Source organism: Anabrus simplex, chromosome 1 (assembly GCF_040414725.1).
Source record: "Anabrus simplex isolate iqAnaSimp1 chromosome 1, ASM4041472v1, whole genome shotgun sequence".
NCBI lineage: Eukaryota > Metazoa > Arthropoda > Insecta > Orthoptera > Tettigoniidae > Anabrus > Anabrus simplex.
The window spans coordinates 88,574,129-88,592,740 of record NC_090265.1 but is presented as its reverse complement, the minus strand read 5'-3'; the positions used below and the strand labels follow the sequence as shown (position 1 = coordinate 88,592,740).

At 39.8% G+C, this 18,612-nt stretch overlaps 1 protein-coding gene across 1 annotated transcript in view; it reads right to left on the bottom strand.

The window, feature by feature from the left end:
- The window catches only part of LOC136861791 (glutamate receptor 1-like), a 373,013-nt gene that overhangs the window by 95,844 nt on the left and 258,557 nt on the right, over positions 1 to 18,612 (bottom strand). The window contains exon 14 of the mRNA XM_067138845.2: positions 9,286 to 9,530. Within this exon, the coding sequence (XP_066994946.2) occupies positions 9,286 to 9,530 (245 nt within the window). The remainder of the gene's footprint in view (positions 1 to 9,285; positions 9,531 to 18,612) is intronic.

The window sequence follows — 18,612 nt, the reverse complement described above, 5'->3', positions numbered from 1 at the left end:
TAATCTCTAAATTATGAGGCAGAACCTTTAAACTATGCTGATTTCGATAGATGTGTGTGCACGGAAACATCGCTTGCAACAATCCGAGTTGGTTTTAAGTCGTGCGATGAATAGTACCATCCAGGATTAGTATGAGGAACAAGAGCGTATTTAGAAAAACTGTTTCCACCCTTCACGATGAGAATATTATTGAATTATTTCCTTCTCGCGAAGTCTAACCATATTCCACCTTTATTAGCAAACAAGTGAATGGACCCTTCTTAATCGTGGCTGTAATCCTTGGCGTTCTGCATACCTTGAAATGTGAAATGCTAGTTACGAGCCCAGCCTTCATTTCAACGTCTGCGAACTTTATCCCAAAACATTGCCATGGTCCCCACACCATCAGGAATAAAACTGAAAGAAGCGCTCAGTGTCGAACTTCCTCGGATCAGGAAAGTATTCAGGGTACATCCGTAATGCTTGCAGTGGATCAAGTACAGCTATCGTCTTCTCCAAAATGAATGATTCTCCGTTGGGAAGTTAGAGGGAATAAAAGCGATAATATTAACGGAGACAAAAAGACACATGGAAAAATTAAATGACATCATCTATACAAATAGAACGACCCTCAGTCCCCCTGGCACAGAGCAAGGAAAGGGAACATCACACAACCAGGAACTCTCCACAATAATAGCTAAAGAGCGAATCCCATTGAAGAAAGCAGGGTGAAGAAGAAACTCCAAAAGACAACCAGAAAGTAGCAGTCACAGATTCGATTTATCGATGACAAATAGCGAAGAGGAAGGGAAGTAATGTAAGAACGAGAACTCACAGACTACCAATTAGAAAACGAGAATAACTGGAATATATAGGGTGACGCGAAATTTCGTTAACATTTCACGAGACAATACTTCACGGAATATTTGAGGTACAGAGGTAATAATTGGCAAACATGATTGGCATGACATGGAATCTCATTGACAACAAAACAAAGTACACAAAATGTCCAACAGATGGCGCTGGACAGCAATACGTCAGGTAGAAACGGCCACACATGCTTGACATACGCCGATATGTTACAGAATGGCATCATCCCTAGCATGGCCGAGAAACACCTGTTGGCAGGTACGACGTTTATGAAGGATGGGACTCCACCCCCAAATTGATACACGTGTGAAAGATCTCTTGCGCGCATCATTTGGTGAGGATCGCGTACTGAGCCATAACTTCCATCATGCTTGGCCTTCCAGGTCCCCCGACCTCAATCCATGTATATATTGGTTGTGGGGTTACCGGAAGTCGCAAGTCTACCGGGATCGTCCGACCTCATTAGGGATGCTAAATAACAACATCCGACAGCAGTTTCTCACTACACCTACCGACATGCTGCACAGTGCTATTCACAACATTGTCCCTCGACTACAGGCATTGTTGAGACGGCCGACATGTTGAGCATGTTTTATAAAGAGCACCGTGTTTGCTAAACCTCGATAGTTGCGCTAATTATTGCTTGTGTAGCGTATGAAACGCCATCTGTTGGCCAGTTTGTGTACTTTATTTTGGTGTCCGTCAATAACAACCCATGTCATGCCAATTATGTGTGTCACATATTACCTCTCTGCCTCGTCAAATGTTAACGGACGTTTGGGTCACCCTGTGTAGAAGCAGAAAGGGAGAAATGAAAGAGGATTTAGGAAAACTGGCAATATTCATGATCCAGCCACCGAGAGAAACAGACCAATAATAGGAACGAGAAAGTGTGAAAGCAAGATAAGGGCAACAGAAATAAATTCATGGACATATAATAATTATATGAGGAATGGAACCTAATATAACCAAGGAAGGCATCTGCGATTACCTCTAGGAAAACGACACAGAGGGCAAGGTATTTTGTGATATACTTAGCAAAGGACCAAACGGTACACTTTTAAAATTGGAATTCCATTCATTTTCGAGTATAAGTGCTACCAGTGTTAACTTACGGACTTGAGATCATAAGAGAATTTCTGAGTGGTAAAGCAATTAGAAGATCTGGAAAAGATAAAATCTATTTGTTTTACGTCGCACCGACACAGATGGGTCTTATGGCAACGATGGCAGAGGAAAGGCCTAGGAATGGGAAGGAAATGGCCGTGGCCTTAATTAAGGTAGAGCCCCAGCATTTGCCAGGTGTGGAAATGGGAAACCACGGAAAATAATCTTCAGGGCTGCCGACAGTGGGGTTCGAACCCACTATATCCCGCATGCGAGCTCACAGCTCGCGCTCCTAACCGCATGGCCAACTCACCCGGTAATATAAAATCTAGATACCTATACCGAGTCCTGAATGTATCAAAGACGACAAGATCTCGACTTGTTTACGAGCTTGCGAGGGAAGCTTTCCTGAGTGAGGCTCTCAGATACAATCTTACTTTACTAGGAGGTGTTGTATACGATAAACTGATGACTAATCTAAGAGGAAAAGAAAGAGGGACATTTGGGACGACTTCCATTTGACGCTGGCCATGACGGATTGGAAATGGTTGGAAACGGGCTCAACATATAATCACAAAATTGGCTATTCACGGTTTTCATTTCAAAATGTGTAACAACAAGGTAGGCCTATTTCATGAATCAAAGATAAATTCTGTATGTATGCTATGTGACCTAGTATGTAAAATATACCATATCCAGAAGTGTTCCTCGAGGATCAAGGAAGAAAGTAAGCAGTAATTAAATTACAGCCGAAGCATTTGCCTGGTGTGAAAATGGGAATCCCCTGAAATCCATGTTTAGGGATGAGGACTGTGACGTTCGAACCCACGATCTCCCGAATGCAAGCTCACAGCTGCGCGACCCTAATCTTCGAGGTCAACTCAGCCTACGTGATTACAATTGAGTAGCTATCTGATCCCCGTCTAGAAATCCAAGAATAACGGTCTAGAGGATTCGTCATGCTGACCACACGACACCTCATAATCTGCAGGCCTTCGAGCTGACCAGTGGTCGTTAGTAGGCCATGGCCCTTCGTGACTATTGTGCCATGGGGTTTGGTTTTGGTTTGGTTTAGTTACCTGTGGGCCTTGCGTGACCTACTTGGAAACTACACAATAAAACCTTTATACTTTAATTTAGAGAACAGACAGTTGTTTTTATTTCCAGTGCCGTGGCGCAAACACGGACTTAAGTATCAAAAATACAACAAGTGAGTTGACATCGATGCTCTGTTTAAAGTCATTATCATTTAATTCTCTACGGAATTCGCTACAACTATAAAACTAATCGATAGGAAAGGGAAGAAGATTAACAGCCTTTGGCTCATTGAGTTCTGAAACTAGGATAGATTGTTGTTCCGCAGCAAGCCTAGCGATCGATTTCAACAAGGTCAGCTTGCGAACATTCCCTGCTACGTTACATAAATCAAGATTTGTTCTTTGTTCATTTTGTCCCGCTCTGCATGCATTGGTTGTTCGTGCCATGTGACAGGTTAGAGAGTGGGGTTTTACGATCGTTTCTGCTTCACTTACGAGAAGCGTATCATTGAGAATACAGCAGAATTTAGATATCCTACATTTATACCGGAATATGTTTTAAATATACATTACACATTACTTCTCTACTTTGATCTTCATACCCATATAATTAAATTCCGAGATTTTCTTCAATTCTTACCTAAATGAAAACTAGAATTATAGTGTAATGGCGACGGGGGTTACATTCCCCGAATGTGTTCCATAATCATTTAGGGCACACAAGTAAACACGGAATAAGCTGCCACGAAAGTAAACTAGAATTATAGTATCCTTGTGTCATCTACTAAAATGTAGACGTATAAAATCAATAAACATTGGCGGCAGCGAATCTTTGTGTTTCGACTTTGAATCAGACGACTGTTACTCACCACAGTCCAATTCTTGAGTAACGCCTCTCAAAACGTCTTGAATAATTTTATCAAGGCTACATTTTTATTGACCGGGCGAGTTGGCCGTGCTGTTAGAGACGCGCGGCTGTGAGCTTGCATCCGGGAGATAGAGGGTTCGAATCCCACTGTCGGTAGCCCTGAAGATGGTTTTCCGTGGTTTCCAATTTTCACACCAGGCAAATGCTGGGTCTGTACTTTAATTAAGGCCACGGCCGCATCCTTCCAAGTCCTAGGCCTTTCCTATTCCATCATCGCCATAAGCCACTAGAAAAAAATATTTTTATTCAGTGCTGGCGCCGCGGTTTGGAAGTGGCATAACTGTCTCTTACCTGGAAGCCCCGTGTTAGATTCTCGGCCAGTTCAGGGATTTTTATGTGGATTTGAGGGCTGGTTCGAGGTCCACTCAGTCTAGGTGATTACAATTGAAGAAGTATCTGACGGTGTGATAACCAGAAATAATGGTCGAGAAGAGTCGTTGTTCTGATCACACGTCGCCTCGTAATTTGTAGGCCTTCAGGCTGAGCAGCAGTCGCTTGGCAGGCCATGGACCTTCGGGCTGTTGCGCCATGGGGTTTGGTTTTTATATTTTTATTGAAAAGTATCCCACGGCACAAATGCCACAGTTACATTATGAAGGGTAAAAATGAAAATCCACGGGCTGTTTCCAGTCATCCGACCGGGTCAGAAATGGAATGAAGCCTCCATTTAGTGGCGGCTGCCGAAGCCTGTCGCACTCCTCTGGGGCAATGAATAATGACCGACGGATTAAATGAAATGATTATTGGAGAGTGTTGTTGGAATGAAAGATGACAGGTAAAACCGAGTACCCGGAGAAAAGTCTGTTCCACCTCCGCTTTGTCCAGCACAAATTTCACATGGACTGACCGGGATTTGGACCACGGAATCCAGCGGTGAGAGGCCAGCGCTCTGCCGCTTGAGCCATAGAGGCTAATGTACGAGGTGAATAAGAACAAAGTTATTTGTTGCGTTCTTGTTCTTTCGCACAACTGTAATGTAATTTGTTTATAGATATATTTGGTGTGCCTTCATTTTTCTTCTGTGGCATTCGACGAAGCGGTTGAGTTTTTTAGCTTTTCTGTCTATGTGCATTGATTCGTTCTTAACTTTATTGCATTCTTATTTGCCAGACCGAAGCTTTATATTCTGAATTTTTGCGTATAGATGTTAGAAATGTTAGACTGTGACACGGTCTACCCGATACGTTCCGGTCTACTACTGTTGACATTTCTACGTAAACTACGTCACAGATGTGGTGCACCCACGTAGAAGCAAGCGTCTTGTATACATGTTGGACTGCACATTCTTGCTGTTATTTCAACGTTATTGAGGGTGTTCGTTAGTGTTATAATTACATATTACTACGAAAAATTCACCAGGAAAACTTCCTGTAGTAAAATGATTCTGACTACTATAATATTGTATTTTGTGCGGTTTAATGTTAAAGCAAGCCACTGCTAGGTTAAAATAATTAACCCGCTGAACTTTTATGACTTGTCTAACAAATTTAGTATTTTATTATTACAAAGAATGACTGCATAGGTGGGACAATTAGGTGGGGGGTGGGGGTCGGGGGGTGCCGATCAGCAGTAAGATATGGAAATCAAGGCTAAGGTGGTATAAACATGTAGAAAGTCAGAAAACTGGGAATTCTGAAGTATAAAGGAAGAGCGAAAATTAGACGGAAATAAAGGTGGAAGAAGATATCTGAAATAAAGTTTTGGGGGTAGAAAATCGTCCAAGATAGAAAGGAATGGTGTAGAAGAACCAAAGAAAGAAACATCGATGTAATGGAGAAGTGGGAACTGTTTAAAAAGGAGATTATAATTAGTAAGTGTAATATAGTATAAAAGGTAGTGTATGTGTGATGCGTGCACGTCTAGTTAGCTCCGAAATAACGAAGGACCATTTGATTTCGTTATGAGTTCTGGGGTACTAAGCTGTTAGCTTGCATTCGTGGGATGCTAGACTTGGCAGCCCTGAAAGTGGTATTCCGTGGTTTTTCTTTTTCTCATCATTAATTAGGTCCATGAATGTTTCCTTCCTAATTTTAGCCCTTTACGATACTATAAAGAAGGGTTATTTCAATAAGCTATTTGCGTCCCTTAATGATGAAGTCAAACACAACAAATTAATTACAGCTATGTTCCAAGTTGATTCTGAGCCCGCTAAATATGCTTGTGTCTGTATTAGATATTTTTCTGAAAATGATATAATTCGTGCAGAGACCAGATGCTTCTGTTTTACCTGTCCTCAGGAGAACACTAAAATGAACTTATTTCGTATGAAGATATTAGAACTTCCACAGTCATGACAAAGTTAGAATGTACATGATTTTTTAAATCAGATAAATGAACCTAGGTCACATTTTCCTCATTAAGGGTTTCATCAGAAACTCGCCTTAACTTGATTGGCTGTACATTTGGCCACTTGGTTTGGGTCACGTAGCTATCAGTTTGTAGTCGGGAGATATTGGGTTCGAACTGCACTGTCGGTAGACCTGAAGATGTTTTCCGTGGTTCCCCATTTTCACACCAGAGAAATGCTGGGATTGTACGTTAATTAAGGTCATGTTTTCTTCCTTCCGACTCCTAGCCCTTTCTTCTCCCATCGTCTCCATAATACCTATCTGTGTCGGTGCGACGTAAAGCTAATTGTAAAATTGAAACTTTTGAAGGCTGAGGCACCTGAAGCCAGATTTCGTCGATATAGACAAATGTTGTGGCTCCTGTAATAATAAAGGTATTGATTTTACTTCCCAGTGACTACATTCACGGATTTTGAAGTCGCCGTGGTGCAGGAAGTTACCGCAGTGGTTCTGCCAGTAAATCTACCGACACGAGGGTGGCGAATGTGAGCACCTTAAAATAGAATCCGACTGATCCGGGATCGAACCCGTCAATATGAGTTCAGAAGACCAGTGCTATACCGTCTGAGTTACTCAGTCCGGTGGACTTAGAAATCGATTGCGATTTTACATCAGTATTATAATATTCAAGCTCTTTAGACTTTTTCAATGATGACATTAAGGCCACGGTTGCTTCCTTCCCACTCCCAGCCCTTTCCTATCCCATCCTCACCATAACAACTATCCCTGTCGGTGCGACGTAAATGGGAAACCACGGAAAAAATCTTCAGGTCTACCGGCAGTGGAATTCGAACCCAGTATCTCCCTAATGCAAGCCGATAGCTACGTAACCCAAACCATATGGCCAAAATGTACAGTCATTCAAACTAAGTGTACTTTCTGTTGAAATCTCTAATCGATTAAATTAAAGTGTTGTTTCTTTCCGTGAACTTCTGTTTTGATACATCAGTGTGTTTTTATACCGTAGCAAAAACTTAAAAGGATGTATTGATTGTAAAACACGCATTGGACAAGGAACTATCAATAAGAAGTCTGAACGATTAAACAAATTCATATTTGCTAAGTCTGTGTAGATGTAGGCTGAAACAATAATTGGACATTTCCATTATGAGTGTACGATGTAGAGTTAACGACTCTTATGTCTAAAATTTTTTAAAAAAATATGTTGGGAGATATTTTTGTAATAATTATTCAAAAATAATGAATATCAATACCTTTTACTCCAATAAGTGCAAAATAAATGTCTATAAAACAATATTGGTAATTAGCCTGTTGACCATCGTACAATCCAGGCGAACATGACTATTTTGAATGTTTATACCTGGAATGCATACATTGTTGTATGTAATTTACTTTGATAGCTTTTCCTCAATTGTGTGTATTTGCAGTTTTATAATTGCATTCCTTTTCCATATAATGATTAAAATTTCTTGTTTGTAATACGGGACTTGTACACGGCGAGTGTTAGCTGTGGCTCTGGACATGGCACCACCGTTGTGTCGACACAGTTCTCGGTGGAAGGCCTCTATATATAGATGAGTATTAATGTGGCGATTTTGTGATTTTTTCTTCACTTCACAAAGTTTTCCTCCTCTGTTTCGTTGTCTGGTCGGTCCTCTATTGTAAATAAAAAAGTATTCAACTTACGATTTTTTTGTTTTTGAAATTGGCTTTACCTCACACCGACACAGATATATCTTACGGCGACAAAGGGATAGGAAAGGCTCAGGATTGGGAAGGAAGCTTCCGTGGCCTTAATTAAGGTACAGCCCCAGCATTTTTCTGATGTGAAAATGGGAAACCACTTAAAATCATCTTTAGGGCTGCCGACAGTGGGGTTCGAACCCAATATCTCCCGGATGCAAGCTCACAGCCGCGCGCCCCTAATCGCATGGCCAACTCGCCCGGTACGATTATGTTTAATGTCTGAAGTAACAGATAATTAAACGTAGCGCTTCAAGTAAGGAAAATGTGTGTTAAATGTGTGACGTTAGACGTCTACTCTTGTTATAAGACGGCGCTGTGTTGATTCGCGCACTCATTTGGAGGTTAGCCGTCGTTGTAAATACATCGTGGTCAGTTGTATAGAATACAAATTTAATATTGAAAAAGAAATATTGACGTCTTAAATTATGTTTCTTATTTCTCATATCAGAGACCCAAAGTACAAAGAGTTATTACCCTCATTCCAAGTGTACCACATTCTACTGAATAAAATGTATTATCCACATAATATTTTTTTTCCTTTATTTCTAATGAGTCTACGAAACCCTCAAAATCCTGCGGCTCTTACAATATCAACATCCTACCGCCAATTTTTTAAGGATAAAAATCGATTATCAAAATCTATTATTAAATTTGTGTGTTTTACGTTGACAACAGAGCGCGCTCAAAGATTGATCGCAGCCTTCCTAAATGCGACAGCATCGAGGAATACGAATAAGTAAGATGCCTTTCCGCAGGTGGTTCAACAAGGAGAGTTGATAATGTCATCATCGATCGAGCAAAATAGTTTGGTCCTGTTATCGACTCCATAATTTGCTTCGAGATCAATGACGATCTGCCGCGCGAAGTACCCCAAGTGAAGCGACCAATTTACCAAATATGTTGTCAAGATCCAGGGGGGGGGGGGGGAAGTATGACATAAATCTTTGGGAAGTTGTCAGGCTGATGTTTGGTGCGAGAGGCACTATTTCTCACGAAACGCTGGAGTTTCTTAAAAGACAGAATATCCCCCGAGAACATGATCGATGCAATTGCATTTTCTATACTCAGCTCCTCCTTTAATATTATAAATCACCTCTTTTACTCTATGTGATGAATCAAAAAATGTTCATGCCGATAGCTATATATCAAACAAATTTAAAGATATAATCTCGAGTACTTTCAATAACCATTGTTCTGATGAACATATTAGGAGTCCAATCCTTGAGAGTTCCTGATTGGGGAATCTATCAGTAATATAGTAGTAACGGTAGTAGTTACCTTGAATACTTCCTTATTTTTGTTTATTTACCTGAGTGGGGATCCGAGAGGAGTAGCGACACCGAAGCCCTTGGCGTCGAGATTCCGTCCAACCTTCATGGTATCGCAGGGCTCCTGCTCATTGGTGTAGTCATTCTTGGGAGACTCAATCAGCAGGGCGTACTTTCCCTTGGACGTACGAACGCGGCGTATTCCCTCGTCATACGTGCGTACAAACACGTGTTTCCGGGAATTCATGAACTCCCACATCTTGCTGTAAAGTGTGATCTGCGATCTCTGAAAATTTTAAATCATCGTATAAATCCCTTCAGTTTTTTATACAGTTATATTCACACAAAGAATTAACACTTTACCCCCAACAGTCATTCTTTATATTTGAAAAGAGCAGGCAAAACGAAAGTATGATCTAAGCCGGTTAACCTGTTTCCCCCTAAATACAGTATGCAGAAGAACAAACAGAACTTAAATTGCAAAAGAAAAAAAAAATTGCTCTGAACACAAAGATACATCATTATAACATGCAAGGTGGCGAGAGCAGTACCTACTGTATATAACTGCGTTGGCACAGAATGGCGCCTCCTCTGTGGTGTAGTGGTTAGTGTGATTAGCTGCCACCCCTGGAGGTCCGGGTTCGATTCCCGGCTCTGCCACGAAAATTTGAAAAGTGGTACGAGGGCTGGAACGGGGTCCACTCAGCCTCGGGAGGTCAACTGAGTAGAGGTGGGTTCGATTCCCACCTCAGCCATCCTCGAAGTGGTTTTCCGTGGTTTCCCACTTCTCCTCCAGGCGAATGCCGGGATGGTACCTAACTTAAGGCCACGGCCGCTTCCTTCCCTCTTCCTTGTCTATCCCTTCCAATCTTCCCATCCCTCCACAAGGCCCCTGTTCAGCATAGCAGGTGAGGCCGCCTGGGCGAGGTACTGGTCATTCTCCCCAGTTGTATCCCCCGACCAAGAGTCTGAAGCTCCAGGACACTGCCCTTGAGGCGGTAGAGGTGGGATCCCTCGCTGAGTCCGAGGGAAAAGCCGAACCTGGAGGGTAAACAGATGATGATGATGATGATGGTACAGAATGTGTTCAAAATGTTCAGCTTTACCTGCCACGCATTGTTCAAAATGGCCCAGTAGATTGTCCAACATGTTGATGAACACAAGTTTCTGCAATCACAAGAAATTGCTGTATTTTCTTTTGTACTTTAGGAACATTCCTAGGTGGTCCATCTGACTGGAAAAATAATTCTTTCAGCACGCCAATATATAGGCATGTGGGAATGTGAGATTCGGGGAGTGGCAAGGGTATACGAATTCCGTTTCATGGGAAACCAAGCGGCTTCCTAAGTGTTGTTGTAGGAGATCAAGTGACCCCCTTGTGGTGTGGGCTGTACATCAATCTTGCTGTAACCTTTGTCCTTCTTTATATTCTGTTTCTGGTGTCATTTGCTCTGAACACAAAGATACATCATTATAACATGCAAGGTGGCGAGAGCAGTACGTACTGTATATAACTGCGTTGGTACAGCATGTGTTTACCTGCCACGCATTGTTCAAAATGGCCCAGTAGATTGTCCAACATGTTGATGAACACAAGTTTCTGCAATCACAAGAAATTGCTGTATTTTCTTTTGTACTTTAGGAACATTCCTAGGTGGTCCATCTGACTGGAAAAATAATTCTTTCAGCACGCCAATATATAGGCATGTGGGAATGTGAGATTCGGGGAGTGGCAAGGGTATACGAATTCCGTTTCATGGGAAACCAAGCGGCTTCCTAAGTGTTGTTGTAGGAGATCAAGTGACCCCCTTGTGGTGTGGGCTGTACATCAATCTTGCTGTAACCTTTGTCCTTCTTTATATTCTGTTTCTGGTGTCATTCAGTACTGTTCGATGTTCAGAACATGCTTGTAATTTCAGTTTTGATTGTTTGGCCACATATTTATCTGGAATTGTTACGCACCTTTCTTAAAAACTACATTCTTGTCTGGAAACTATGAGGTTAGAGGGACAATTCCTAAGGAGACACTGGACTACTTAGGAATTAAAAAATACCGGACATCATCACCATTGGCGATTGTTAGACACCATTTGTACTCCCTGATCTGAAGTACCATGCACTGGATTTTCTTTTTCCACCAAAATAAGAAATAGAAAATCCGCTTGATGGTTGAAAAATGTCAATTTTGCATCTTACCAACAGATTTTTTTCAAGTTGTTTTACGTCGCACCGATACAGATAGGTCTTATCGTGACGATGGGACAGGAAAGGGCTAGGAGTGGACAGGAAGCGGCCGTAGCCCTACAGCCCCAGCATTTGCCTGGTATGAAAATGGGAAACCACGGAAAACCATCCTCAGGGCTGCCGACAGGGGAGTTCGAACCCAATATCTTCCGAATACTGGATACTGGTCACACTTAAGTGACTGCAGCTATCGAGCTTGGTAACAACAAATTAAAGTAGTTAATATTCATACGAAGTGTTTAGGAGGTCGATCACCTTTTTCCTAATAGGGGCGGCTAATTGATGGATTACCTCTCCCATACTTAATTTCTACTTACTGTTGCTATAATATAATTGATTTAATGTTTTTGTATAGACCTTTTAATCAAGCTTATAGTGTAATAAAGCACCTAATGATGTCTCTCTGTGTCTAATGATAGCTGTGACAGTACGAAATTTGCTAAAATATGGGAGGGGGTTCTAGGTAATGACATTCAGAGCACAACCAGTATATCTTGATGCTATTAAAGGTGCCACAAGAGCACTTTCTGGCTATGGGATAAACGTTATGCCAAACTAACTCAGGCGCCATCCTGCCTAATACTGTATACATTAGCATACTGTAGATATCCTCGACTTTCGCGGTATCCATCTAACTGCATGCCTTTTGTAGTGCTACTTGAGGATCCGGGATGATGACTTAGCAGACTGATTTCTTTCCATTCAAAGGTTAGGCAAAGATTACTAGAAAATATTTCAGGTAGCAATATGTGTTAACACCTGATATAATTTTAGCAAACTCAATATTTAATTGAAAGGAGGACACTCTTTGTCGAAAATAACTCAGAACAAATCAAGCTGCTTTTCTTTGGACTTTTTCCAGTTCTCGAATGAAGTAATCCTGGTGAGGGTCCCATAGACTTGTAAAATGTTCTAATTGTGGCCACCAGAGACTTATATCCCTCTCCTTTACATCCTTACTATAACTCAAAATGCCTCCTAACCATGTGAGAAATATCTAAACTTTAATTATAATCCCGTTTATGTGATTACAGCAATGAAGATCTTTCTTTATATTAACATGTAGGTACTTATAGTGATCCCCAATAGGAACTTTCACCCCTTCAACGTAATATTTTAAAACAAGACGATTTTTCTCTTTTATCTTATTTATTACATGAACCGTATAAATCCTCATCCAAAATTCCAGTTATTTGTTCATATTCCTTACTTTGCTTGAATCCTGGAGTGAAATAATAACAATTTTTACCATTAGGCTTTAGGTGTAACTTCGCTTCGCAGCGCAGATAGAAATCGTAATGAAATACAGTACATTATACATCATTGTGACAAGTGACCCTGAATTTTTTGTGTACAACGTATTATTATTATTATTATTATTATTATTATTATTATTATTATTATTATTATTATTATTATTATTATTATTTCCATTTCCATTGATATATCCTTGTGGCAAAGTCTGATTGCAATAGTTTAGAAAGTGAATAAAGAGGCAATATGAATAATATACATAATTACAGTCAATTATTTAAAACGAGAGATTTTATAACGACAGAAGGAGAATAAAATATATTCATGATAACGAGAAATGAAATTCATATGAAAATTAAAATTAAATTTGTATACCGTAATATAATAATGATTATATAAATATTCTTATAGTAATTCTATGCAAATATATACAAAAACTTAACGTATTCTCTTACAAGTGTCATAGTAGTTGAACGACACAATGCACATTTACATCAACATCATACATGAATTTACATAAAATTTATAATATATTGGAGATTTCTCTAGAAGCGTCAGATAAATCTTCTTGTTTAAGTTAATGCATTCCAATTAACAATTTGCCGAATTGTATACGAATATTTACTATGGTTCTTTCTGTCGTTACCCTTTCATTTCACTTTATATTACCTTTGAATTTTCACGGTAAGAGCCTTATAACATCACTTAATCTGAATACAGTTACAAAATCCGAAGTTTCTATTCATGTTTATCTTATACAGTATATTAGCTGAAATCCTAATGTCACATATCCTGTTCATTCTCAAATAATGTTTGTTCACAAGATTACTGCTGGGATAGAATTGTCCGTTTAGAATTGCTAATGTGTCATTCACAAGCATAGGTCTCTTCAACAGACCAAATAGAATGCTAAACCATGTCATGTTTCCTACTTGTATCTAGTACATATGCAGCGTCGACAGGTAAACATTGTTTCATGGACTCCTGTTTGAAAATGGTTGGCAATGCTGTCTGTGGTACACATTCTGATGTACATTTAACATTCCAAATGTTCTTCCTCCCAGAATACTAAACGTTGCTCCAGTCAATAAGGTACTAATATCATGTCAGTTTTCTGCCACAATTCCTTTGAGTTTTATTTATAAATGTATAAACGCATATAAACTTAATTCTTCAAGAAATGAAATCAAGGGAACTTTGGAAATTGTGCAAATTGAAGAAAAAATACACCAGAGGCGTAGAATCTGGTAACATTCCCAAAATGATAAATGTTCATTAATTATCTCTTCCATTAAGCTCACATTGTTGACAAACAATCGAAATTTAGCGGTAATAACAAAGATAATAATGTTATACGTTTTACGTCCCACTAACTACTTTGTTTTCGGAGACGCCGAGGTGCCGGAATTTAGTACCACAGGAGTTCTTTTACGTGCCAATAAATCTACCGACACGAGGCTGACGTATTTAAGCACCTTCAAATACCACCGGACTGAGCCAGGATCGAACCTGCTAAATTGAGGTCAGAAAGCCAGCACCTCAACATTATGAGTCACTCAGCAGGGCAAATTTAGCAGTGAAAAAATGAAAACCTACAACCTGTTTTCCAGTCATTGACCAGGTTAGCGATGGAATGAATGAAGCCCCATCTTGCGGCGAGGATAGGAATTGTGCCGGCTGCCGAGGCCTGTCGCACTCCCCTGGGGCAATGATAAATGACTGACAGATGAAATGAAATGGCATTGAGTGTTGCTGGAATGAATGATGGCAGGGAAAACCGGAGTATCCGGAGAAAAACCTGTCCCGCCTCCGCTTTGTCCAGCACAAATCTCACATGGAGTGACCGGGATTTGAACCACGGAATCCAGCGGTGAGAGGTTGACGCGCTGCTCCCTGAGACACGGACGCTCAAATTTAGCAGTGACATGGTTATTTTCTATAGAAAGGTTTACATTCTTTTGCAACACATTCATGTGACAGGTCGAATATTTCTTATAACGTATCAGAAGAAGTGAAATGAGTAATGGTCAATCGCAGTCCGTAGCATGTTTTGCCTAGAAAACTCAGCGGGCAAAGAGCGCAGACTTAAACTGGTTCATAATTCTCCTTAGTGTAGCAGTCTGAGTAGGGTTTATAGTAGTTATAATAATATAGATTTATTAAACACATTGTGTACATACATCTTATGGGAGAATTAAAATGTACACCTCTGGGTGCCCAAAGAATCAAAGAGGTGTTGATAGAGAATCGGGTCTCCACCTCCAGCAGGGTCAAGAAATGGGGTATTTAAGTTTCGGTCAGTGAATAGCAATTGAATTAGATTAGATTTCTTTTTACATGGTACATTTTAAAATTTTTACATTTTATCAGTCCTTAGCAAATGAGATAATGGGTCGTGTTCTTTTCGTACAGTGCATTGGGTGATATCTAAATCAGGCCATGCCACAGAGGCGACAGACACATCCTTCACCCGGAACTTGGAATCTGGTGTTTAGACATATCATTCCTTGGAATCCAAATCTTGCGAGGACGTGGCTTAGCTTGTAGTGTAGCGACGTCCCCTTCATTCGTTGTGATCGCGTGCAGAAGACAAATACACTACATTGCTACCCTCTGAAATGAATGTAGACTGATCTCTTACGTCACTCACGCATGTCAGGAGCCTGTATGAGGCCGTGAGGGTTCGGTATAAATGTTTACATGCTGCAGTAGTCAAATGGGCGTACGACCAGGTCTCAATAAGAGTTAATGGGGCATGTTATGAGTGCCCACCAATTCGGTCATTCCATCCGTGAGATTTCTGGCAAGATCTATATCCCACGTTCGGCACTGTGTGATGTAGTAGAGAAACGGAATCGCCAGATAGTTATAAAGACGTGTGCTATAGTCAAATAGGTAAGCATCGGCAGAAACCGCGGACAGAGACTTTCGATTGAAATCTGGAAGTGATGCCAGAACTCGTAAAATTCTCGGGAAATATTTGCTCTTGAATTTTATAGGCGAGCTGTGGCATGTTAATCAGGGATCACAAAACGGGTAATTCAAAATTGACAGAATAATAGAATTAAAATGTATTTCATTAGTTTTGTCTTGTGGATGATTATGCTGATTATGTTGATTTTGTACTTGAATAGCTCGCCGCTGTAACGGTTCAAATCCCGTTACAAGATGATATCTGTATTTTTATTATTGTATGATTTTATCTGTATTTTATTATTATTATTATTATTATGTCAGTATTATTATTATGTTATCTGTGATATTGTACTATTATTGTAATTATCCGTTTTATTCAATTTTGCAATTGCCTGTTGCTTGCAAGATTGCACTTAGATGTATACATATATACGTATGTGTAGTATAACACTCAATACCTGTACAGTGAGAATTGTTGTATATATCAGAGATTGGAAGTGACGTTGTTATATTGCGACACCACTGGCGATTCTGCCAAGTCATCGCCGCGCCTTGGCTACGTCATCGTATTTATTTAGCAATGAGCGCACGGACTCGTCGCCGCGGGGCTATTTCACCACTGGATGTAATATCTGTCGCGTAGGTGGGAGTATGTCATTGTTATTTCTGGAGATTACGTAGTTGTGTCAACCAACGTCTATATAAGGTGGATGCACATTGTAGCGTCAGTCATTACTTATACGGATGCAGTACAGTGAAGTAGTCTACTAGATCAAGAGGCCTTAGGTGGTCGGCCAACGAGTGTGAACGAGAGATGGAGAAGACTCAGTGAGCCATTAATTATTGGTCATTGAGAGAGTGAGACCAAATGGTTGGTCCGTCACTTAGTGGAAGACGCGGACGCAAGGCTTACCAAGGAGTCAGAGAGGGCAACCCTGGACCTGCCAAGAGGTCATACCATATTGACTTACAAAGAAGTCAGATGATATGGAGAAGAAGCAGTCGCAAGGATGTATCACCACGTTAGGCGTGACACATCTACAGTAAACACCAGAGCAATGGATTACGTCGTAATTACACTCAAAGTGTTGAAGGTACAGTCAAGTGAATCAGTGAGGGAAATATTTCGTATAAATTGTTAAATGTCCGGTCAAGAAGAATTCAAATTCATGCATAGTTTCTTTCAGTTGCAATGTCATAATTTCATATTCTCATCTGTTTTATCGCAACAAGACTCACTATTTTTTTATATATTATTTAAAGAATATATATTGTTCTATCAAACGAATTCATAGTTTCATTTCATTGACAGTAAAATATCTTAACCTCAAAATTAATGGGGAAACCGAACGCCAATCTCCTTTTCCCAGAACTTATATGGTATGTTGTCAAAAGTAAGTTTATTACCCCACACCCTAGAGATAGTCAAGAGTCTCATTCTATTATTGCTGTACTGAGTGACAGCTGGCGCCCTTCAAATAACGTATGTGTAAGTAAGCAGGTAACTAGTAAGTGTGAGTACAAGGTTCGACGAGTGTGTATTTTATTTAATGAATGTTAATCTCTATAATTTCCATTTTAAATGCAGATATTCAGATTTTTCAAGTTAAATGCAGAGTTTTATATATATGTGTGTAAATTCAGTCAGCGACTCAGGAACATCTCTCAATGTGTCGACGCAACGTGGGGCTCGAATAAATTCAGAATTTGGTCTGAATGACAGCATATCATAGGTTCATTTTGGGAGAGTATGCGCATTTAAGCGAACGGAAATTATTACCGGTAAATTTCAGGAGTGTAATTTTGTGATATATATTTGTATTTTGGGGACATGTCAAGGGATTTGAAGAGGGAAATTAATTTGAGATCGCGTACTATCACTAGTGAACCAAAGATGGACAAGAAAGACAATAACAAGTCATGTGACGACGAGGTCATTGCTTCTGCGGACATCCAAGGTGAAATTCAGAGTAGGGAGCAGGTGAATACGATGGAAAATTCTGAGGAAATTCAGGAAAGTGCAGAAATTGAGAAGCACACTGAAACTCAAAAGGAAATCGTGGGGGGGATGAACCAAGATATTCTAAATTTGCTGTTGGCCCAAATGACCGGGCTCAAGGAACAAATAAATACAAGTAGTGAAAATAATAAGAAAGAGATGAAAGAATTTTTTAGTAGTAGTAGTAGTGAAAATAATAAAGAGATAAAAGAATTAATTAGTAATAATAATGAAAATTGTAAGAAACTGATTGAAAATAGTAAGGAAGAGATGAAAGAATTATTTAGTAGTAGTAGTGAAAATTATAAGAAAGAGATGAAAGAGATGAAAGAATTATTTAGTAGTAGTAGTGAAAATAATAAGAAAGAGATAAAAGAATTAATTAGTACTAATAATGAAAATTGTAATAAACAGATTAATTCTCTAAGTAGTAAAATCGAAGAATTGATTAATGGTAACAGTGTGATTAATGATAAAATAGATGGGCTAAGTGAATCACTAAATTCTAAAATAGATACTAAGATAGTAGAGGTAACTAGTCAAATATCTTAGAAGATAAGTTAAACAAAGAGTGTGTTGACCGTAAAGAAGGTGAAATGAAGTTGAATCGGAGCAGTCTTCATATTCAGACCGAGCAAGTCAAAGAAATATGTACAGAGGACAGTAACAAGATCGTACCGGTAATTATTAAGTTGTCAGAAAGGTCTAGTAATCGGGAAGAAATTCATGAGGTAGTCGAGAAAATATTGGACAAGATTTGCAATGTAATTGGGGAAGAGATGGGGGAACAGATTAGTAGAAATGAGCAAATTGAAAGCAAACTTGTGGAGGTCACTGAACTACGGAACGAACAGGAAATGCTATCACAGCAGGTGAGAGAGAGAGAGGAAGAATTGCAGGAAGACGTGAGAATAGTGGAAGAGAATTCTGAGAGAGCAGCGGAAGCAGAAGAAGA